Source organism: Puma concolor, chromosome E1, assembly GCF_028749965.1.
Source record: "Puma concolor isolate L17-30 chromosome E1, mPumCon1.1.hap2, whole genome shotgun sequence".
NCBI lineage: Eukaryota > Metazoa > Chordata > Mammalia > Carnivora > Felidae > Puma > Puma concolor.
In genome coordinates, this window is record NC_141680.1 from 4907804 (window position 1) to 4930658 (window position 22855).

A 22855-nucleotide genomic window follows, 5' to 3' on the forward strand; every position below is an offset into this window, starting at 1 on the left:
GAAAGATAAACTCATTCCAATGAGTGCTCAGAATGCTATGGGGATTCCTTTTTTTAAATTTATTTTTTATTAAAAAAATTTGTTTTTAGCATTTATTTATTTCTGAGAGACAGAGAGAGACAGAACACAAGTGGAAGAGGGGCAGAGAGAGAGGGAGACACAGAATCGGAAGCAGGCTCCAGGCTCTGAGCTGTCAGCACAGAACCCCATGCAGGGCTCGAACCCATGAAACATGAGATCATGACCTGAGCTGAAGTCAGATGCTCAACCAACTGAGCCACCCAGGCGCCGCCCCCCCCCCTTTTTTTAAAGTTTATTTACCTATTTTGAGAGAGAGAGAGAGAGACAATGCGAGTTGGGGAGGGGCAGAGAGAGAGGGAGACAGAGAATCCCAAGCAGGCTCTGCACTGTCAGCGCAGAGCCTGATTCGGGGCTCAAACTCATGAACCTGAGCCAAAATCAAGAGTCAGAAGCTCAACCGACTGAGTCACCCAGGAGTACCCCCATGCCCTTTTTCTTTAAGTTAATGTCCTCTGCTATTTTTATAATAACGTGGTTCTAAGAACTCCTCACATTCTTGGGGAGAACAGAGCCCTTGGATCTTAACCACCCAGGTACCCCTTAAGGTGTCTGAATTACGCGTGCTTTCCAAACACTTACTCTTCAGCTTCAAGGGGATTCGGCTCTCTTAAGGCTGGGAGAGTAGGGTTAGGGTCGCCACTCGATTAGCAGGGAAGAGTGAGAGCAAAGATGTGGTGGTCCCAAGTCCCTGGGGAGCACCTCTGTTTCTCTACCTTCTCGATGAGCTCGATGCAGGCAGCCAGGTCCATCCCAAAGTCGATGAACTCCCACTCGATGCCCTCCTTCTTGTACTCCTCCTGCTCCAGCACGAACATGTGGTGGTTGAAGAACTGCTGCAGCTTCTCGTTGGTGAAGTTGATGCACAGCTGCTCCAGGCTGTTGAACTAGGGCGTCGCAAACACCAAAGAGCTCAAGTGAGTTTGGGAAACCCAGGGGGAATTCGGCAGAGCAGACACGAAGCGGAGGGGCCTTAACAGGGCCGCTTATTCCAACAACTCACATCAAAGATCTCAAAGCCGGCGATGTCCAGGACCCCGATGAAGTACTGTCTGGGCTGCTTGGTGTCCAGCTGCTGGTTGATGCGGGTGACCATCCACAGGAACATCTTCTCGTAGACGGCCTTGGCCAGGGCGCCCACCGCGTTGGTCACCTTGAAGAAAGATCACTCGCTCATCCCTCAAATTAATGTTTATATGGTGGTATTAAGTTGAAGCATGAACCGGATGACATCTTCAGGGTCAAAGCTGTTGGAGATGGGTCCAACCTAATATTAAATATTTCTTTTTTTTTAGGTTTGTTTATTTATTTATTTATTTATTTATTTATTTATTTATTTATTTATTTATTTATTTTTGAGAGAGAGAGAGAGAGAGAGAGAGAGAGAGAGAGAGCACAAGAGGGGGTGGGTTAGAGAGAATGAGAGACAGAATCCTAAGCCAGCTCCGTGCCATCAGCGCTTAGCTGATGCCGGGCTCAATTGCATGAACTGTGAGATCATCACCTGAGCCGAGATGAAGAGTCAGCCGCTTAACCAACTGAGCCACCCAGGCGTCCCACCCCCACCCCCCCATTAAAAATTTCTTGAAATGTTTGCTACCTTAGAATATTCCCCTTTCTGTGAGAACCATTGTATGTACAAAGATAACCTTCTAACAACCATGGTTATGACATGTGACTCTAGACCCTGGCCGCACGTAATTGAACCACAAGGGGACATCTGATCCAGGTTGGGTTGTACAAAGTGTCTCTCCTGTGAATTTGGGATTGGGATCAAAGACACTGGTCTCAGTCTCAGCAGGAGGCTGAACTACAGAGATGTGAAGCTGGGGGCTATGGGGTGAGCAGGAGAGATGGAGAGAGATTTTTTTCCTGGTGAGGACACGGGAGAGGAGTGCAGACAGCCCATGGAGCCCCCGGGAAGGAGCTGCACAGGGGGTGCAGCCTGGCTCCAGAGGACCCTTCAGTTTCTGGCTCCAGGCCCTTAGGATGCCCGATGGTACTCTTGATTTACATTCCTTGAGCGAGCTACACCTAGGGTCCTAAGAATGAGACTCCCCCTAATGCTGACGCCAGTTACATATGTATTTCTGATATCTTCAACTGAGAGAGCTCTAAGATGATGGTTACTGTTTATTTACCTTTGAGTGAGAGACAAACAGAACACGAGAGGGAGAGGGGCAGAGAGAGAGAGAGGGAGACACCGAATCGGAGGCAGGCTCCAGGCTCTGAGCCGCCAGCACAGAGCCCAATGTGGGGCTGGAACCCACGAACCGTGAGATCATGACCTGAGCCAAAGTTGGACGCTCAACCGAGTGAGCCACGCAGGTGCCCCTAAAACGATGGTTAAAATAGCAACATCACTGAGTCAGCTGAACTCAGATCATCTCCATTACCTGCTGGACATTTTGGCCTTTAGTGACATACTCGTTCCCAACCTTCACCCTCGGACAGCACAGGCCCTTCAGCATTTCTGCAGAGTTCAGACCCATTAAGTATCCAGCTTTGTCAGCCACTGGAGGAAGAGGGGAAATAGCGTCACACAAAAACAGCAGCTGCTGATGTGGCCAGTCAGGCTCCAGGGGCCTCCCAGAAATGTTTCCTACAATCCTTTTGTTTTTGTGTGTTTGTTTTTAAATGTTTGTTTCTTTATTTTGAGAGAGACAGACAGAGAGTGCCAGTGGGGAAGGGGCAGAGAGACAGGGAGAGAGAATCCCAAGCAGACTCTGTGCTCCCGGCTCGTGGGTTCGAGCCCCGCGTCGGGCTCTGTGCTGATGGCTCAGAGTCTGGAGCCTGCTTCGGATTCTGTGTCTCCCTCTCTCTCTGTCCCTCCCTCTCTCACACTCTCTCTTTATCTCAAAAGTAAATAATAAATGTTAAAAAATTGAAGAAAAGATACAGTTACATAGTAATTTTGGAGTCTGATAATGCAGCAAAATGGTGTCTGAGTAAAGGAGGCACCATTTGGACATATAGCTAAGCACCTTCTTGATTTATGCAAGCTCACAGCTGAGAAAGAAGTACAAAACTTTGCCCCAACCTTCCTGTGTTGGAAGAGGTCAAAAGCAGTCGAGTATTGGCAATTTCACACAGTTCACTGGGAGTTCAGTTGACTTGGGGACGGACCTGGCTGCCTGCACTGAACTAATCGAGACGGTCAAGAAATGTTGTTTCCCTAGAGACAGCTCCTTCTTGGCTGGGACCATCACCTTATTGCTGGCTCGGGAGACGAGCTAATAAAAATCCAGGACAGTATTTGTTAAGTATTTAATAAGAGGCCAAATGGATGCTTTCTTCTTTGCTCCAACTATTCTCTTTTCCTGCTTTGCCCGCTTAGGTGGGTGGTATAATTATTGTTCTAGTCACTTAAACTTGAATGCTTGGGGTTGATCATATCCCTCCTTTACATCCCTGATGTGCCTGTGGTCAGACAGGCATCAAATCCTGCTCACTTCACCTTCAAAATGGCTTGGATCTCCATTGTTTGGAATAGTAGAGTGGTAGAGAGCTTGGGCTCTCGACTCAGCCTGATGTTCACATTTTGGTTTTGCTTCCTCGTACTCATGGCTTTGTTTTTGGTTTTTTGGGTTTTTTTTGGTTTTTGTTTTTGTTTTTGTTTTTTTGTAAACTGGTGGCAGGGTGATTCTTGGTGGTTTCCCATCGGTTCGGTTGTTGGGAAGTAGGCCTGGTGCATGGTGAGCCCTCAGCAAACGTTTACTTGGATTGGCATCCTCATCAGAGGACCTCAGGCCTGGATCACTTTCCCCTGTTCAGGCTCTTTCTGCTCCTAAGCACTGAGCACACGGCTGCCAGGGCTGGAAGGGGGCCTGGGGCCCCACCATGATATTTATAATACGAGATCCACCCTTTGCCGAGGAGCCTGGTACATTTTCTTTTCAAACCCCCACACTCTTGGCAACCTTGACTGGTCACAGATGAACTCACACGAATCTCCCCTCCTATGTGGACCGTCCATGGTTTCTGGTGCCTATCACATCCATTCTAGGCCTTTGAAAAGGCCTTTTCAAACTGAGGCCAAAATAACTACTCTTTAATTCCCATGTCTTACACTTACACACATCCTCTTCTGCAGCCAATGTGGACCACTCTGCTGTTTATTGCCATCACATTCCTTCTCCTGCCCCCTTGATCATCATGTTTCCTCTGCCCAGACTGTCTTTCCTTTCAACCATACCTTTCAGGATCTACCCACCCTTCAAACTCTGCATCAGTGCCCTCCTCCCCCAGGAAGCCCTCCTCGATTACCCCCAATCAGAAGTGCTTCCTGTTCTGAACACAGCCTCTCTCCCGCTGCTTATCTGGCACCATTGCCAGAGGCAGGATTCCAAGATGGCCTCCAGGATTGGTGCCCCTGGTATATATTCCCTGCATAATCCCCTCCACTTGTGTGGGGGTAGAACCGGTGAATGGGATATGACCTGTCACTCCTGTGAAGAGGTCACTAAGGAAAAGAGATTATCCTGGGCAACCCTAGCCTAATCAGGCGAGGCTTTATGGGCAGTGGTAAAGTCACGTATATTTTCCTGGTCTTTCTTTCAAGGCTACTGCACCCCTGTATCATCTGGGGTTCAAGACACAGTGCTTCCCATAGTGTGGGGATGTTACAGCAGGTAGGATTATTGGAGATGAACCAGTCTTTTACTTAACAGAGCTTGGAAGACACGGCAGGAGAGAGATGAGGGGAAGAACAGGGGGTATGGGGGGGGTGTCCTGCTGCTGTGAGCCCCTCCCACTGCCCTCTGCTCTGTTTCCAGGAGGGGGACTGGAGATCATCCAGGTGAGAGCCATGGGGCGCACGGAGATGCATACACTAGTCCGTGGTTCGGGGTTCAACTTCAACAGATGTCACAATTAAAGGCAACGAGAGGAGGAGAACTCCTCACCTGGTCTTAGGCTCAGGTGCTTAAGGACAGTATTCTGGACACTAATCATGGCATGCACAGAGAGAAAGTGAAGTTCATGGAACCATATCCTCTTAGAAATGTCTACCCCCAAATAACAGGTGAGCTGTGATAGTGAGCAGTAGTGGTGTGGACAGTGATTATTCACTCATGAGAATGCCCAGACGTGGTTACCTTCGGTGCCGTCAGGCTCCGCCTGCTCTTCTCGCTGCTTCTGCTTGAACTTCATGTTCCCATAATGCATCACGGCGCCTGTCAGCTTGTAGATCCCGACTTTCTCCTCTGAGCTGAAGCCCAGAATGTCAATGGCGTTCTGGGAGTTAGAAAAAGGACAGTTGTCACAGAGACTCTGTTTTCCCTGGTGAAGACCTCACCCTTTCTGTACAGCCCGGGAGATGGCGTTTGCCCAAAGGAGTGGTTGACAGGTGGGATGTGTTAAGATAGGGGTTAAAAGCCATTTCTTTGTGGCGCCTGGATGGCTCTGTCGGTTAAGCGTCTGACTCTTGATTTCAGCTCAGGTCATGATCTCATGGTTTGTGAGTTTGAGCCCAGCCGTCGTGCTCTGTGCTGACAGTGTGGGGCCTGCTTGGGATTCTGTCTCCCTCTCTCTCTGCCCCTCCCCTGCTCGTTTTCTCTTTCTCTCTCTCTCTCTCTCTCAAAAAAAAGTATATATATATATATATATATATATATATATATATATATACACGTCTATATATATTTGATTTAAAATCCATTTCTCTAACATGTTTATGTGGGAGGGGGAGATTATGGAAGAAAATGTGAATCGTCTGTAAGAACTGATTTGAATCCTTTATACATAGATTTGGGGCTGTTTTCTGGAGGAGGCCGTTGGGAACCATTGTGTGATAGCAGGAGAAGGAAGTGTCATGGAGAGTGTCTGAGGAAATGTCCAACAGCTTGAAAGCCTGGCATGGTAAGCTGGGAATTCTGGTGTTGCTCAGAATTGAGACAATAAGGTGCCCCAGGCAACTAGAGCCTCAAGGGACGGTCATGGAAGAGAATGCCACCACTTTTCAAATAAGGAAGGGGAAAACTTTTGTAGAGCCTACCTGTGCTAGGCACATCCATATATCGCCCCGTTAAGTCGCTATGAGAACCTTCTAGGTGTGCAGATGTTTCCAAAGTTACAGGTGAGACCTGAGGTTCTAAAAGGATAAGTGACCTGCCCCAAGTCACACAGGCAGGATGGGATAAAACTGGGGCCGGAGCAAGTGCTTGGGTCACTTCAGAGCCTACAGCGGTTGCTGATTTGGTCTGACAGCCCTTGGCCTGTCATCTACCACAAAGACTTAAATTAGTGACTCCTTCTCTGGGGTGTATGTGTTGACTATGCAGTAGGCCTTGCAGCCTGAGCCTAAGCAATCCCCACTGGTGGATTTGACATGTATGGACGTGCTGGTGAGCAGGTTGGTCAGTGTCAGCAGGATGGCACTCTTGGGGTCGTGCCCCCTTTTGGAGAGGGAGAGTCCATGCCAGGAGCCGACCTGCAGGATGAGAGGCCGTGGTGGCCTCCTTGACTCCATATCCCACCCCATCAGATGCATATCTGTGTCCTAGGAAGGGGTCATTGTAGGTTAAGAGAGAAAACCTTTCATTGAACTTTGAAAGGAACCAGGTGAAAGCATTACTGTCTGGGGACCCTCCTGGAGAACGCAGTCCCTGGAAGGGAGAAATCCCCTTCTGCTCGGCCGTAAACCATCACCCAGGAAAACTCCATGAGAGGGATGAACAGTGTCGGCCCCTGACAGCTGGGGACCTATGGTGAGGACCTGAGACATCTTTGGTGACTTTAAGAATTACCTAAGGGGTGCCTGGGTGGCTCAGTCGGTTGAACATCCGACTTCAGTTGGGGTCATGATATTGCGGTTCATGAATTCGAGCCCTGCATTGGGCTCTGTGCTGATGGCTCAGAGCCTGGAGCCTGCCTCAGAGTCTGTGTCTCCTTTTCTCTCTTCCCCTCCCTCCCCCTCAAAAATAAATAACAATCACACAAAAAAAATTTAAAAATTATCTAAGAGGCTCTTTCTTGGGGGCTGGGGAGACTTTGCCCACGTCATTAACCCAATCTTTCCATCTTCATCAGTTGGTAAGGGCTGGGGAAGATTGGTAAAAATATATATAGCTAGGTTTGAGTTAACTAAAGTTTATTTGCCCAAGAACATTCTCTTCTTGTCTTTTTTTTTTTTTTAATGTTTATTTTTGAGAGAAAGAGAGAGAGCGAGAGAGAGAACAGGGGAGGAGCAGAGAGGGAAGAATCAGAAGCAGGCTCCAGGCTCCGAGCTATCAGCACAGAGCCCGACATGGGGCTCGAACTCATGAACCGCAACATCATGACCTGAGCTTAAGTTGGACACTTAACTGACTGAGCCACCCAGGAGCCCCACATTCTCTTATCTTAAAACAATTAGCGTCACCTGGAAATGTCACAAAATGAAAGCCAAGGAGCTGACACTGGACAGTGCCCCCAGCCTGTTGGACAAGACCCCTTTCCACCAGCTCTTATGGGTCCTGTGAGGGCAGAGCCAACAGCAGTGGAGATGAATTGCCCAGAGATGATGTCTGCTCGTTAAAAATGCAATTAATTAAAAAAAAAAAAAAAAAAAAAGGAAGTCCTGGGGTTGGGCAGATCTGGCTTCAAACGCTCTAACATTTACAAGCTCTGTCTTTGAGCAAATTGTGTGTGTTTTTTTTTTCTAAGACTCCACTTCCATCTTTGTGAATCAGAAGTCATAGTTGTTACCTCTATCACAGGTTTGGGGGAGGCTTAAACAAGATAACACGGACAGAGCCCTTATCTTAGTTCCTAGCTCATGTAAGTGCTCAATGCACTTCGTTATTATTATTCTAGTTATTAACCTTAGAAATGCTTCCCAAAGCTAACGACTGGGGGGTGGGGGCTGATGGGTGTGCTAAGGATGTGGGAGCTGAAGGTGAGCCTGAGTGGGCAGGTAGCCTGAGGAGTGGAGCGTCTGCTACAGAGTGGGTTATCTTTCCTGCTTCATACTTGGCTGTGTCTTAAAATTTTTCTTGGGGCCCTTGGGTGGCTCAGTCAGTTAAGCGTCTGACTTAGGCTCGGGTCATGATCTCTCGAGTTCGAGCCCCGCGTCCGGCTCTGTGCCGACAGCTCGGAGCCTGGAGCCTGCCTCCAATTCTGTGTCTCCCTCTCTCTCTCTGCCCCTCCCCCACTCACGCTCTGTCTCTCTCTGTCTCAGAAATAAATAAACATTAAAAATTTTTTTTTAAAATTTTTTCTTAAAGAACCGTGCAGATGGTTTTGTAACCTGAGAAGTTCCAACAAAACCTTTCAAAACCTTATACGTGCGAACATCTAAAGTGCTGGAGAAGGGAACGGGAAGTCCTGTTTGGGAGAACGTTCTGGATCCCCCACGGGATCTGCTGAGGTGGTGCTGGGTGCTGGGGAGGGGTGCAATCTGGACGAATTGTCTTGACATCTCCATCTCTGAGATCTTGGGTCTGATCACCTAACATCTCTGGGGCCCCGTTTCTCATTAGATCGCTAGGATGCCTCTCCGTTCACAAGCTCAGTGATTCCACACGGAAAGAAAGGAGGAAGGAGAAAAGATGCTTACATCAGTCGCCAGTAGCTCTTTACTGTCATCGATGCTGGCCACGGTGACCTCTCCTTGGCTCACGAAGGGGAAGTCAAAGGGATTGGTTGAAATGAGGAGCAAGTCTGTGAAACACGAAGGAGGTCCCGTCAGCGCCTCGCGCACCTTGTACGCGGGGTGTTTTTCCCACGTGACTGATTTGGAAGATGAGAGAAATAACCCCTAAGACCTTACCGATTAGTTCTGGCTTCTTGTTTGACATGATTTGGTAAAAAATGTGATAGCTTCTCTCACTGGACAGCTGAAATGTCACTCTGGATTTTTCTAAGAGATCTAAGGGAACAGGAAATAATGTGATTTGAGGTCCCTGGGAGATGCCTCTGTGGTCAAATCCCATGGTGCCCAGTGGGGTGCCCTGACTCACAGGTTTCGATGTCTGCAGATGCCAGCTTTCCCGTGGCTCCGAAATGAATCCGAATGAATTTCCCCTGTCCAATGGCAGGTAGACAAACATCACCATTATTTCATGTATATGGCAGTGTGGCTGGCTTTTGCTAGGGACTACCAGCCATGAGTGGGAAATGTAGGATCACGGAGAAAGTGATGCCAGATGCAGAGGACTTGCCTCTTCTCTGTCTGCCTGGCATCCGGTGTCCCCATTCTGGGTCCATCAAGACTCAGATAGTTCTACCCAAAGCATCTGGCCCTGTTCCTCCAGCTCTGGGGACGCCCACAGCCTCCCTCACCAACTTCCTTGAGACCACCTCATGCTAGACTGTCCCCTTGGTTTTTAACCTGCTCTCTGGTACCCGGATTCCCAAACACTTCATGACAACTTTGATGGCTCTCATTGGATTGTCTTGCTGACCTCCTTTGTTCCTTCTGAGATTTCTTCCTTTGGTTTCCCTTACTGCTTACTACAGGCAACCCTAGCTTCCAGGCTCAGGCCAGACTCTCTGGCTCCCCAAATACACATTCTGAGTCTGAGTTCTGCCCTTTGGAGGGGAGGCGAGAGGTGAAATTTTACGAGTGATTGGTCTCTACCAAACTGTGAGCAAATTTGAGGGCAAAAATGTTGCCTTGCTTATTCACCCATAGTCAGGAATGTGGTCGTTACTCAGTAATATTCTCAATATTTTCTTCTTTTATTTTGAGCTTATTTATTTATTTTGAGAGAGATAGGGAGAGAGAGAATCCCAAGCAGGCTCCACACTCTCAGTGCAGAGCCCAAAAGGAGGCTCGATCCCATGAACCGTGAGATCGTGACCTGAGCCAATACCAAGGATCAGATGCTTGAATGACTGAGCCACCCAGATGCCCTGGTATATTTTCTGAATGAAACTTGAGAAGAGTTGGTGTAGGGCCAGTGGAGGTATGAGTGAACTGTAAGTGTTGGTCTTCGGTATTGTTAGCTGCTCAGTGGGAGATGATGGAAGTTTTAGCCTGCAGATGTTTGGTGGGTGGGCAGAAGGTAGACAGAATACCCAGGGTGATCGTGACTTCTGGGTCTGGGCCAAGAGGAGAGGCCTAAGCACTATAGGGGGTGTCTAAAGGCATCGTCTTCCTCAGGGCACCAGGTTAGCTCAATAACTGACTTGATGCCAATGTATGCACCATGTCTCTGCTGTGTAACATGCACCCAGATCCCCTACGAGCAAGAGATTTTAGTTGTGCACAGGGAGGACAGATGTGCAAATGAGCAATGCACAGAGGACCGAGGGAAAGAAAGAAAGAAAAGTCAGGGCTCATTGTCACAGTCCTTGATGGCTACATCTACTCTCTCATCGGTGACCACTTTATCTTTGAGAAATAACGATGAAACACAAGCTTGAGATTATCCACTTCCTGAGATGTGTGAAGTCCTGATGTACTTTTGCAACTACAGGCATAAATGAGGGCTTCACCTCGTGGTATTTGCTCACCTCCTGGTACAGTGAGATTGGGTAGAGGACTGGTTGTTTATTTGCCAATGGAGGAAGTCAATGCCTCTTTGGCTGAGCTAAACTTAAGTGTGACATTGAAGGATGGAACATATCCTTCAGTATTTTCAACATCAACTTATTCCCAGGTTTTGGGCTCTCCTGCCTTCACAGGACTTTTCCTTTTCCCAATGCCTCTGACTTGGAGAAATTAAAGCTGCTCACTTAATTCACACTAAGGTTTATGTGGCTAATAAGCCAATGAGATTGCTCAACGGACTTCAACATTTTAAAATGTGCTACCTCAAGGGGCGTCTGGGTGGCTCAGTAGATTAAGCATCTGACTCTTGGTATCGGCTCAGGTCATGATCTCACAGTTCGTGGGGTCGAGCCCCTCATCAGGCTCTGTGCTGAGCCTATAGCCTGCTTAAGATTTTCTCTCTCCCTCTGCACCCCCCCCCCCAAAAAAAGTTTCTGCCTCAAGACACCAATTTTAGCATAAAAGAATTGCTCTCTACTTGTGGAACCTGAATCACCATAACTTCAGGATGCTCTGAGATGTCACTGTCTAGTTAGGAAGGGACAGATAATTCTCCCTCTGCCAAGAATGAGCCAACACATTCTTCAGTGTATCAGAATATCCCAGCAGGGCAGATAGATCTGAATCACGTGAGGGTAGAATAGGGCTGGCTATATTCTGGTTTATGTGGCATTTTTTAATATCCAGCATTTGAGGAGAGGGTTTGGTTCTGGGGTGGGGGTGGGGGGGGTGTGGAAAATTGGACTGGGTCTTACAAATCTTGAGGAGTTGTCATTCCTCACAGTCTTGGCGTTTCCAAAGGCCTCCAGCAGGGGATTGGCCTGGATGATTTGATCTTCCAGGGTCCCCTAATAATAAACAAGAAAAGACAAAGGGAGGACTTTGGACTGTCCCCTGAAGGAGCCCCCTGGTAACTCGAATGTGTGCATGCTCTGGGCAGGGTCCAAGGAGAGATGCTGACCAGTCCAGCCCGGTGGCCAGTGCAGATGTGAGAAGGAACCCACGGCCTCACCCCCCATCTCCCGAGGAGGCTTCAAGGTCCCATCAGGAGACGGTCTGATTAGTATAACATTGACGTGACTCTGGTCACACCAGATTTCAGGCTTCATCTTGATTTTTCAGGCTGCCTTTCTTCTCTGATAACACTTCATTATAAAGCATGGATTTTTAGAATACATACACCCGTTACTGCATGCATCGGGACCCAACTAATAGATTTGGATTCAGAAGTATAAATAGAATTGAGCAATTAAAGTGACCCAAGAGATCACTTATAGAAATAGTGGTTCTCAAAAAAATTTTAAGTAGCAAAAAATATGTCATGAGAACTATTGCTCAGAAGTCCGCTTAAAGAAAATGTCAGGCTCTGTGCTGACAGCTCGGAGCCTGGAGCCTGCTTCGGATTCTGTGTCTCCCTCTCTCTCTGCCCCTCCCCCACTCATGCTCTGTCTCTCTCTGTCTCAGAAATAAACATTAAAAAAATTTTTTTAAGAAGGTAGAACTTTTACCCTCACCCCCCACCACGACTGCTTATCCTTCTGTCTCCAGGGCAGTTTTCAAACTCCTGTCCTGCCCAGCTGGTTCTCAAAGTGTGATCCCTGGACCAGTTGCGTGAACAGAGGGAACGTGATGAAAATGCAAAGCGTCAGCGTTGTGAATGTGAGATTGGCATTTCGGTCAGAAATTCTGGGCCAGGGGCTTAGCGATCGGTCATTCACAAGCCCTCCTGGTGATTCTTACGTGCGCTCACCTGTTTTTTTAGAGCCCCTGGCCTGAAGCATCCCTCCTGGAGGGGAGTACATAGTGAGTTGCTCACCTGTCCCTGGCTTTTCCTGACGGGGCTGGTGCCACCACCTCCCGCCCTGCCCCGCAAGCACCCTTAGGACACGACGAGGTGCACTGCCTACACTTGGTGCTCACACACTCTTTAAGTTGGACTTATGCCCGCAAACCTCCCGATGGAGGGAGCTGCTTACCTGCATCTTGCCTGGCTGCTGCTCCTTCTTTTTGTCCCCAGTGACCGCAATTGTTGCAAAGTACTGGATGACACGCTTGGTGTTCACGGTCTTCCCCGCGCCGGATTCTCCGCTGCCGATTTAAAAGTAAGGGAGATAAAAGGGTGGAAGGGACAGTGCCGGCTTCCGTGTCCTCATGGTGCAAACAGAGGTTACTCACGTGATGAGGATGGACTGATTGTCTCGATCTGGAAATGCAGAGGGAAGACGACGGAATAAAGAAACAGCAAACACACGGAATAAAAAACAAAAAACAAAAAACAGGGCAACATCGGGTGTGGTCGGGGTCCATGTGGCGCTGACCTGAACTAGCGGTGTGAGGCTGGGGCGTGTCTAATCTTCCTCGAGACCATTGGTGCAGGTTTCCCAAATGTGGGATGTGCACCACGGACAGCGTGGCGAGTGAACAGTGAGTCCCACAGTGTGAAAGTTTTTCTTGTTCATGGGTCTTTAACTCCTTGCCAGCCATTTCTCAACAAAGAACAAGTCTCAGACTCAGGGCTTGTGGGAAGGCACGGCTCCTAATTAGAATCTATGGGCACTGATTGGTTGTCATTGAGATTTTCTTTTACCTTTATTCTGTACTCGTGGAAAGTGACCGTGGTTTTCCATTTACAGTTGCTTATGAGTTGAGTGGTGTCCCCCACAAATTCATATGTTGAGATCCTTACCCCCAGGACCTCAGAATGTGACCTTGTTTGGAAACAGGGTCTTTGCAGGTGCTATTGGTGAAGATAAGGTCGCCCTGGGGTGGGTGGGGCCCAAAACCAATATGATTTCGGTCCTTATCAAAAGGAGAGGTTTGGAGATAGATCCACTCAGGGAGAACACCATGTAAAGGCAAATGTATAAGCAGAGTGATGTTTTTACAAGCCAAGGAACCCCACAGATAGCCAGGAAACCCCCAGAAACTGCAAGAGGGGCAGGGGACAGATTCTGCCTCTCCGCCCTTGGAAGGACCCAACCATGCTGATACCCCAGCCTTGGACTTTCCACCTCCAGACTTTGAGACAATAATTTCTGTTGTGTAAGCAACCTGCTTTATGGGATTTTGCCACAGCAGCCCTAGAAACTCATACAAATAGTGGTATTGGGGGTGCTTGGGTGGCTCCATCAGTTAAACATCCGACTCTTGATTTCATCTCAGGTCATGATCTCATGGTTTGTGGGATCGAGCCCCACGTTGGGCTCCACTCTGAGTGTGGAATCTGCGTAAGATTCTCTCTCTCTCTGACCCTCCCCAACTCATGTGCATGCCTTTCTCTCTCTCTCTCTTAAAATAAGTAAATAAGCTTTAACCCCCCCCCCCTCCACAGGGCACCTGGGGGCTCAGTCAGTTAAGCCTCTGAGTTCGACTCAGGTTATGATCTCATGGTTTGTGGGTTTGAGCCCCACATCGGGCTCTGTGCTGACAGCTCAGAGCCTGGAGCCTACTTTAGATTCTGGGTCTCCCTCTCTCTCTGTCCCTCCCTTGCTCATGCTCTGCCTCTCTCTCTCTCAAAGATGAATAAACATTAAAAAAATATTAAACCCTCCTCAAACAAACAAAAAAATAGTGCTATTGATCTTCCTTTTCAAACTGATGTAACTTTAGTTGATTTGCAGACAAACATGAAATGTACAGTAATGTCTAGGACTGAGTGTGAGAGAGGAAGGGCTGAGGTCTGGACAGCATGAGGTTTAGGAGATGACTTTCAGGGTCGTCAAATCTCAGAGGCTTGCTTCTGCTTCTTGAGTCTGCACCAAATCGAGTCAGGTGAAAGTAGCACAGGTCAAAGTGACAGAAAACAGGGTGTCGTCTCAGAGACGACACTATCGTCACATCTCTACATCCTGTGCCCTCCTGGAAATTTAGGGAAGAGACAGAGGAACCCGAGTCTGGGGAGGAAGACAGCGCAGGGACTTTGCTATGCGCATTTCTCCAACTTTGCTTTCTAGCTGCCACTAATAGGCTCCCTTCTAAGCATGCTCATGTTGGGGGATTCTGTGGAGGTAAGGGCAGGGCATCTCTCTGCGTTCCTGGTCCCCCCCGCCCCCCCCAGTAAGCATGTGCGCAGCGCAGCATCAGTCGTCAGCACTGGCCTACGAACCATGGCTGCTAATGGAAGATACCGCAAAATCATCATGTAATCATCGGAGTCTCCCAAGGTCACTTTGCTCATCGCCCCATCCAGATGATCGAAGGGCTTGAATAATTAGCTGAGAAGCAGTCCAATTAAAGGGCTTGAATAAGGAACTAAAAACTATTCGCAAAAAATACGGATTGAGGAAATGACTCACCCGTCAGCATGAACTGATAGGCGTTGTCGGAGATGGAGAAGATGTGGGGCGGGGCCTCTTGGCGCTTCTTGCCTCGGTAGGCGGCCACCACCTCGGGGTTGTACACCGGCAGCCACTTGTAGGGGTTGACGGTGACGCAGAAGAGGCCCGAGTAGGTCTGAGAAAACCAGAAAATGCAGCATGTGGATCTTGCTTTACTCGGAGAGGGGGACGGCTTAATAAGGAGATGCCAAAGGGCACTCACGTAGATCATCCAGGCTGTGTAACGCTCTTTGAGGTTGTACAGCACGGCGGGCTCGTGCAGATGCGTCATCATGGCCATGTCCTCGATCTTGTCAAACTTGGGAGGGTTCATGGGGAACACCTGGTCACTGTTCAGGGTGAGTGTCTGGGGATTGAGAGGAAAAGCACATGATGAGTAGGAGAGCCAATGCTCTGTACCCCACTCTACCTGGTGCGGAGGAAGTCGTGAGACACTGCAGTGTGATCACCCCACTACCATGAACAGCTTTATGGATCATCTCCGTTCCCAGAGATGATCCACAAAGAACTATCCTTGATTAACCTAATCCCGGTCAAACTGCATGACCGGGTCTGGTCTGGTGCCCCCTGTCAGCATGCCATCCCACGTGCGGGGAATGAGCCACAGGTACGCACGGCGATAGAGCCCTTTAGCCCTCGGGGTCCAAGTGGGACTCGGGATGGCCAAGGCCAGGGCAGGGCGGGCCGCCTCTGTTCGACCCATTTGCCGTGAGTGCTGATATGAGACAAAGGTCGAGAGGCTGGAAGGAAGTATTCCAGTGTATTCTGTGCATTTCCACCTCAATACCTCTGCTCACATGGGTTCCTTTGTCTCGAGTACCTTCACCGAAATTATGTTCAGAACCCTTCAAAGTTCAGCTCAGGCGACACCTCCTCTGTGACCTGTTTCCTGTCTCCCTATCTTTTCCGGGGTTCCATCATTCTTTGCATTTACAGCATTTGGGCTTGCACCATGGTCCGTGGTCAAACTGTATATTTCTGAGACTATTACTTAATTTCCCTTCTGTGGGTTTCCCCTCAGAAGGCAAAAAGGCGGGGATTTGTTGGTACGGGCCAAATCTCTTGAGGAAAGGAGACTCATTTGCCCTGCTGCTCTGCAATAGAGTAAGATACCCAAGATAGCATAAGGGGAGATGGAAAATTCTGTGTATCCTGAACCTTCAGACATTGGGACTTGTTTCTTTTCAGATCATTCAGGGAAGCAGTGAGATCCTCAGCGTGTGACCGTGTAAGATTCCGAAAATGAGGCACAACCAAGGGAGGGGCCCCCAAGAATGACTGAAGAAAATTTATTTCCAGCTCAGTGCAAAGAGGCTGAAATCAGAGGTTAAGTTCAATAAACAAACAACACATAAAATAAAGATCTGCCTTGTATGCCTGAGTTTGTGAACTGAGACTCACACCTGCCACTCACATCTTGATTCCTACACAAGATGGTAAACTTTGGGAAGGCAGGTTGTGAGATTTGCTTCTGTCTGCAAAGTGATGGACGCCAGGCGTGGTGGGCGTCCAGTGAATATTGAATTGAATGGTGCCCTGTAATTCTCTACATTGAGCTAGGAATTGCCTCTAGTGTTTTCTCTATAAGTCACTCTGCAGCCTAGGGAATGACATTTGCCTGGCCCACCCAGCAGCAACCAGCATCGATCTTTCCCTTAAATGGTCCAACCTCTGCCACCCGAAACTTCTCCTTTCTCCAAAGCAAACATCACAAAAACTCTCAAAGCCCAAGTCCCAGAAAAACGAAAGAAGCAGGAATGAAGGCGTTTGCAAATGTCACTTCACTACGGAATAGATCAACGTTAGTTGTGTTCTGTCTTCACATTGCTACGGACTAGCACGTGATTTCCAATATTCCACGCCAAAGGTACATGAGAATGCCCACATTTTCAAGGACATCTGAGATCAACACTTACCCGGTCATCCAGCGTCTTGACCGTGACTTTGTCATTTTCCCTGCTCTGGATCATACCTTTCACGTACATTTCCTTATCATCTACTGCAAAGCAGGCTTTCTTAGAATCAAAGGGGCGGTTTTGTGCCTCGATTCTCTCCTTCTCTGGCTTCCGCAGGTAGGGAGCCGCCTCTCCAAAAATGGCCATCTCGGCATCGGAACTCATGACTGCAGGGGGGCTGGGAAGACCAGGGAGATGGCTGAGTCTGGAGCCTGGGTGACTCCTGAATCTGAAGGGTCCCACCCTATTATTTCTACCCATCCCAGGGGGTCGGATCAAAAGCTCCTGGGATTAATTTAGGTCATGAGGAATCCAGGACCATGTCTAGGGGCTTAGAGTGGGCAAGGAGCAATGAGCTAAGGGAGAGACTGCATCCTAAGAAAAATGGTTGAGGGGTGGTTTTCATCCCTGGGTGCTGATTTGGGGGGATATCTCTTAGTTCAGCTCCACGCTCGGAAGGAAGTCTGAACCAACCAGAGTGAGCCCAACAAAGGTGAGCCCAACAAAAGAGGACTTGGGAAGCACTTCCTTAATGACATACCTTGTTTGAGCCCTGTGATCTCAAATCTTAAGATGCTCTTAAGAGTCCCAAATCTTAAGGGTGTCTGAAAACAGTGATTGGGATGTTGATAGTTCCTAGTAGAAATTTCAGACAGCCCAATGGAAAGTAATGACTTGAACATAAATACTCTTGCCACACTCGCTTAGAACATTCTAGGCAGCAAGCTGATGGGAAGAATTATGGCCAAATACAGTGGTTCTACATTTTAATGTGCACCAGAGTTTACCTGGAGGGCTTGTTAAAACACAGAGGGCTGGGCCCCAACCCTGGAGTTTTGATTCAGTAGGTCTGGGGGAGGGCCTGAGAATTTGCATTTCTAGCAAGTTCCGAGGTGATGCTGCTGCTGCTGGTCTAGGGACCACATCTGAGAACTGCTGGCCTCAAACTTTCTTATAAATGTGGTCCTTGAACCTGTTATAATTGCACCACCCAGGGATGTGCTGGAAATGCAGAACCCACGCCGGATACAGAATCAGAAGCTGCATTAAAAAAAATTTTTTAATGTTTATTTATTTTTAAGAGAGAGAGAGAGAGACAGGGTGTGAGTGGGAGAGGGGCAGAGAGAGAGGGAGACAGAGGATCCGAAGCGGGCTCCAGGCTCCGAGCTGTCAGCACAGAGCCCGATGTGGGGCTCGAACCCACAAATGGTGAGATCATGACCTGAGCCGAAGTCGGATGCTTGAATTGACTGAGCCGCCCTGGTGCCCCCAGAAGCTGCATTTTAATGAGATCTCCAGGTGATTTCTAGGCATAGCAGACTTGAGAGGTATTGGCCATCGTGCAGTGTCCTCCAAATTTCATTTGTGTGTAACAGTGTCAGGGTGTGACAGGCGGTGTTTAATCAGATTAACACCTGCCTTACAACTCACTGGCTGGTGTGTGTGTGTGTGAGTATGTGTACACGTGCCTCTGCCTCTCCCTCTCTCCCCTCTCCCTCCCTCCATCCTATCCCTCCCTCCCCAAACCATCCCCCCTTCATTGATCCTTCTATGTATTTTCCCTGCTTAGAAGCCAGAAAACCTGGCTTTAATTTCTGGCTTTAACGTCCCAGTGCTGCACTTGGTCAAACCACTTAGCTTCACCGGGCCTCTGTTTCCACTTAATTTTTTAAAAAAATGTTTATTTATTTTTGAGAGAGAGAGAGAGAGAGAGAGAGAGAGAGGCCACAAGCAGGGGAGGGGCAGAGAGAGACACACAGAATTTGAAGCAGGCTCCAGCCTCCATCCGAGCTGTCAGCACAGAGCTCAACGCAGGGCTCGAACTCACAAACTGTGAGATCATGACCTGAGCCGAAGTCGACACTCAACCAACTGAGCCACCCAGGCGCCCCTCTATTTCCACTTAAAATGAGGTCGCAAGTCTAGCTTATTTCTAAGGCCCCTGCAGATGCTGTGACTCTCAGACTCCTTTTCTGCCTCTGCACCTGCTTGTCCCGCCCCCTTTGGATTCTGACTGCCCCCCTCCCACCCTGGGTCCCCTCCACTTCTTTTCCCCCAGTTACCCACCTTCCCTTTCCCTCCTGTTTCCCTCCTACTTGTTCTCCTGTAACTGATTATAGAGTGAAGTTACACACGTGTATCCCCATAGCTCTCTTAAGAGAAGTTCATCTCTTTTTCTAATAAGGCCTTTTACGTTTCCTATTAAAAGTAGGAGGATTGAACTGTTTATGGTTCTCTCTTGGAAGTCAGTCTCCCCCAGCTTACCCGTTATGAAATTGCTCTTCATGGGTAACAGTTGTTTTATTATTCCTTCTGGTGCCACTGTGGGGTTTTATTCCTACAGGCAGAGAAGCATTTGCTTCCCTCTGGGCCTTATTCGGCTAGGCTGCATCGTAATTCTACTTTGGTCAGTGCCTCCGCTGAACCATGGTGGTTAGATTTTCAGAGGAGAGACTAGACATTAGAAATTAAAGTGGAGAGCATTTAAAAATATTCATTAATTCGTTTAAAATTACTATTAGGGACACCTAGGGGGCTTAGTCGGCTAAGCATCCAACTCTCGATCTCGGCTCAGGTCACGATCTCACGCTTTGTGGGTTTGAGCCCCATGTTGGGCTCTGTGCTGGCAGTGTGGCACTTACTTAGACTTCTCTCTCCTTTTCTCTCTGCCCCTCCCCCCCAAAATAAATAAACTTAAAAAATAAGTAAAATAAAATTACTATCAAATCCATTACCTGTTAGTGTAAATAATACATTTTTATGCAAATGACTATATTTTCCAGAACAAAAATGAATTAGTGTGAAGAGTAGCATTGTTTCTTATTTTTGCAACTTTCTTTAATGTCTGCTGAATAAAAGACAGCTGGATTTTCATGCCTGCTTCTGTACTCAGCCTGTTACTGGAAGTTTTATTTTTGTTGTTAATTTTTTTTCACATTTATTTATTTTTGAAAGACAGAGCAAGACAGAGCATGAGTGGGTTAGGAGCAGAGAGAGAGGGAGACACGGAATCCGAAGCAGGCTCCAGGCTCTGAGCTGTCAGCACAAAGCCCAATGTGGGGCTCGAACCCATGACTGTGAAATCATGACCTGAGCCGAGGTTGGATGCTTAACCGACTGAGCCACCCAGGTGTGCCTTGCTTATTTGTTTTATTTTGGTTAAAGTAAATACAGAAAATCTGGCCTTCTACAGTTACGTAGTTTGGAAAAGGAGAGAGTATTTTCATTGTCTTTTCAAATAATTGTGAATATTCTTCTTAGATATTGTACCAAAACATGACAAGTGGTAGTTCCTTAAAGGCTAATTGCAATGTGGAATAAAATCTGAAACTGTATCCAGGAATGTTTTGTACGATGTGGGGCTCAAACCCATGAACTGCGAGACCATGACCTGAGCTAAGTTGGACGCTTAACTGACTGAGCCACCCAGGCGCCCCCTGTATTTGAACTTTGAATGGATCTTTTCCCACCTGTGAACATCATACGTGAGTCCCTTGGAAAATATTGGTTCCCTGAGTTATACGAAACTTCCAAATGTTAACATGTTTCGAAACAGGATATGAAACAATCACAATTATCAATGTCTGCACTGACTTCATTAGAAAATTCTTCAAGTATTAGGAAGTTGTCAAGTTAGTGGTAGCAGATGCAAGTATTCAAAAATTCTAATTTTTGCTTGAAAGCTCAAATATAGGACCACCTGGGTGGCTCAGTCGGTTAAGCATCTGACTTTGGCTCAGGTCACGATCTTACAGTTTGTGGGTTCGAGGCCCGCATCGGGCTCTGTGCTGATGTCTCGGAGCCTGGAGCCTGCTTCGGATTCTGTGTCTCCCTCTCTGCCCCTCCCCCACTCATGCTCTGTCTCTCTCTCTCAAAAAATAAATAAGCATTAAAAAAAAAAGAAAGTTCAACTGTATCATTAGTAACAAATACTGTCAGGTGTTTTTCTCAAAATGATAAGCAGACTTCATTCCTTTCTGAGAACATGTCTGCCAAATATCCAGTTCTGGAAAACCACATTTCTTTCAAGTATTGATGGCACCGTGTGAATATAGTGGCTAGCTCATACTGCAACTCAAGCAACTGTGCATGTGCTTTTCCTGGAGACAACCACCTAACTCTGTCTGGTACGTAGCAGGAGTGCCTTCCACAGACTTCCCATTTCATCACAGAGAATATTCTAAATATATGTATGCAAGAATTGAAGGATGCTAAAATTAATAATTTTTGTTGCTTGAAATTGTAATTTTTAAGTACAGTTGGCTTTTATTTTTTAATTTAGTTTTTTAAGAATTTTTAAATGTTTCATTTATTTTTGAGAGAGAGAGGGAGAGAGAGAGAAAGTGGGGGAGGGGCAGAGAGCGAGGGAGACAGAGGATCTGAAGAAGGCTCTGTGCTGACAGCAGAGAGCCCAGTGCAGGACTGGAACTCGCAGAACCTCATGAACTGTGAGATCATGACCTGGGCCAAAGTTGGATACTCAGTCGTCTGAGCCACCCAGGTGCCCCCAAAACTGGCTTTTTAAATTAAAAACAATTTTTTTTCCAACTAGTCTGGCTTGGTGGCATCCCTTGATTTGTAATAAAGCACCGGAAGTCTTGCCCACTGTTGTTTTGCATCATTAGGTTAACACAGTGAAACAAGGCAAATAGTATCTAGGCATTATTATGAAAATTGTCTGGATCTCCTGTTCCTCCTGAAAAGTTCTTAGGAATCTCTGAAGATCTGCAGGTTACACTTGAGAGTTGTTGGCACAATGAGGGAATCTTGTCAGGTTACAGGTGTATGACCTTACATGATTTAGCATGGGTTAGCATTCAGCATGATACCCAGTGTTGGAAAATGATCTACGTCAATCATTGGCAACAGAATCTCTGTGGCTGAGGCTGGGGAACCTGAATTCTTCCCAAGGGCCTCAAACCCAGCGATGTTTGGGAACTACTAGCTTGAGTCATTATTTTGCTCTCCTGAAACCACTCTTTCCAAAACCATGGCATGGTCCATCGGTCCTGCACAAAATGACCTTAGGCAAATATTTCTTAATTGTAATAATCATGTGTTCGTTAAATCTATTATCGTATCAAGACTTAACTGTCATCAATTGCGAGGTAAATTATTTCATGTTTCAGAAATAAAAAAAAACGCACCTCACTACAGTCCTCATTTCACTGATTGTAAGATGCTTCTCATGTTCAGAGATAATATTTTGTGAAAAATGTGAAGAAAATTAAAATGGGTCAAATCAATCAAGGGTGATTGATATGTGTCTCCCATTTAGAGAGTGTGCTGTTCCCGTTGATGCTGGTGATGTGATATAAGGCAGTGTTTTTCTCACACGTTAGTGTGTGGATGAATCCACCTGGGCGTGTTGCTGAAATGCGTGTGTTGATGCAGCAGGTCTGGGGTGGGATCGAAATTCTGAAGATCTAACAAATGTCTCAGCTGGTGGTCCACACTTTCATAGCAAGCATCCAGGGTAGGGTGACTAAAAAAAACGAATCGAAGAAGGGGCGCCTGGATGGCTCAGTGGGTTAAGCACCTGACTTCGGCTCAGATCATGATCTCAGGGTTCACGAATTCGAATCCTGCGGTGGGGTCTCTGGTGTTGGCGCAGAGCCTGCTTCGGATCCTGTCTCTCTGTCCCTCCCCCGTGCTCTCTCTCTCAAAGATAAATAAACATAAAAAAAAAAAAATCGAAGAAAAAAAGGGAATCCATGTAAATAAAATCATTAAGGGACTTAACAGTACTGGTGTTAAATGGATAAATCACAGAATGTGTGACGGTGGGTAAGAATAGAGCCTGAAGATGGGGACAACCACAATAGCCCACGGACGAACTATTTTTAGGCATCTCAGGGAAATAAGACTTTCCTGTGCGTTTCAAGTCACGATCAGTTTTAAAGTGCAGATTCTTTCCTTTTAGCCACTACTCTAACCGTGACTCGGAACCCAGGATCTCCTAATTTTACTACCAGGATGAGGCACGAGTCGTGTCAGCAACATTCTGGAAA

At 47.4% G+C, this 22855-nt stretch overlaps 1 protein-coding gene across 1 annotated transcript in view; it reads right to left on the bottom strand.

Annotated features, from left to right (window-relative positions):
• The window catches only part of MYH13 (myosin heavy chain 13), a 64353-nt gene that overhangs the window by 35922 nt on the left and 5576 nt on the right, over window positions 1-22855 (bottom strand). Inside the window, exons 3-15 of the mRNA XM_086686029.1 lie at window positions 16806-17022; window positions 15092-15235; window positions 14848-15004; window positions 12728-12755; window positions 12529-12640; window positions 11308-11400; window positions 9018-9081; window positions 8828-8926; window positions 8615-8718; window positions 5175-5313; window positions 2475-2593; window positions 1082-1231; window positions 795-965 (exon numbers count right to left, since the gene is read on the bottom strand). Coding sequence (XP_086542155.1) covers window positions 795-965; window positions 1082-1231; window positions 2475-2593; window positions 5175-5313; window positions 8615-8718; window positions 8828-8926; window positions 9018-9081; window positions 11308-11400; window positions 12529-12640; window positions 12728-12755; window positions 14848-15004; window positions 15092-15235; window positions 16806-17022 — 1597 coding nt within the window. The remainder of the gene's footprint in view (window positions 1-794; window positions 966-1081; window positions 1232-2474; window positions 2594-5174; window positions 5314-8614; window positions 8719-8827; window positions 8927-9017; window positions 9082-11307; window positions 11401-12528; window positions 12641-12727; window positions 12756-14847; window positions 15005-15091; window positions 15236-16805; window positions 17023-22855) is intronic.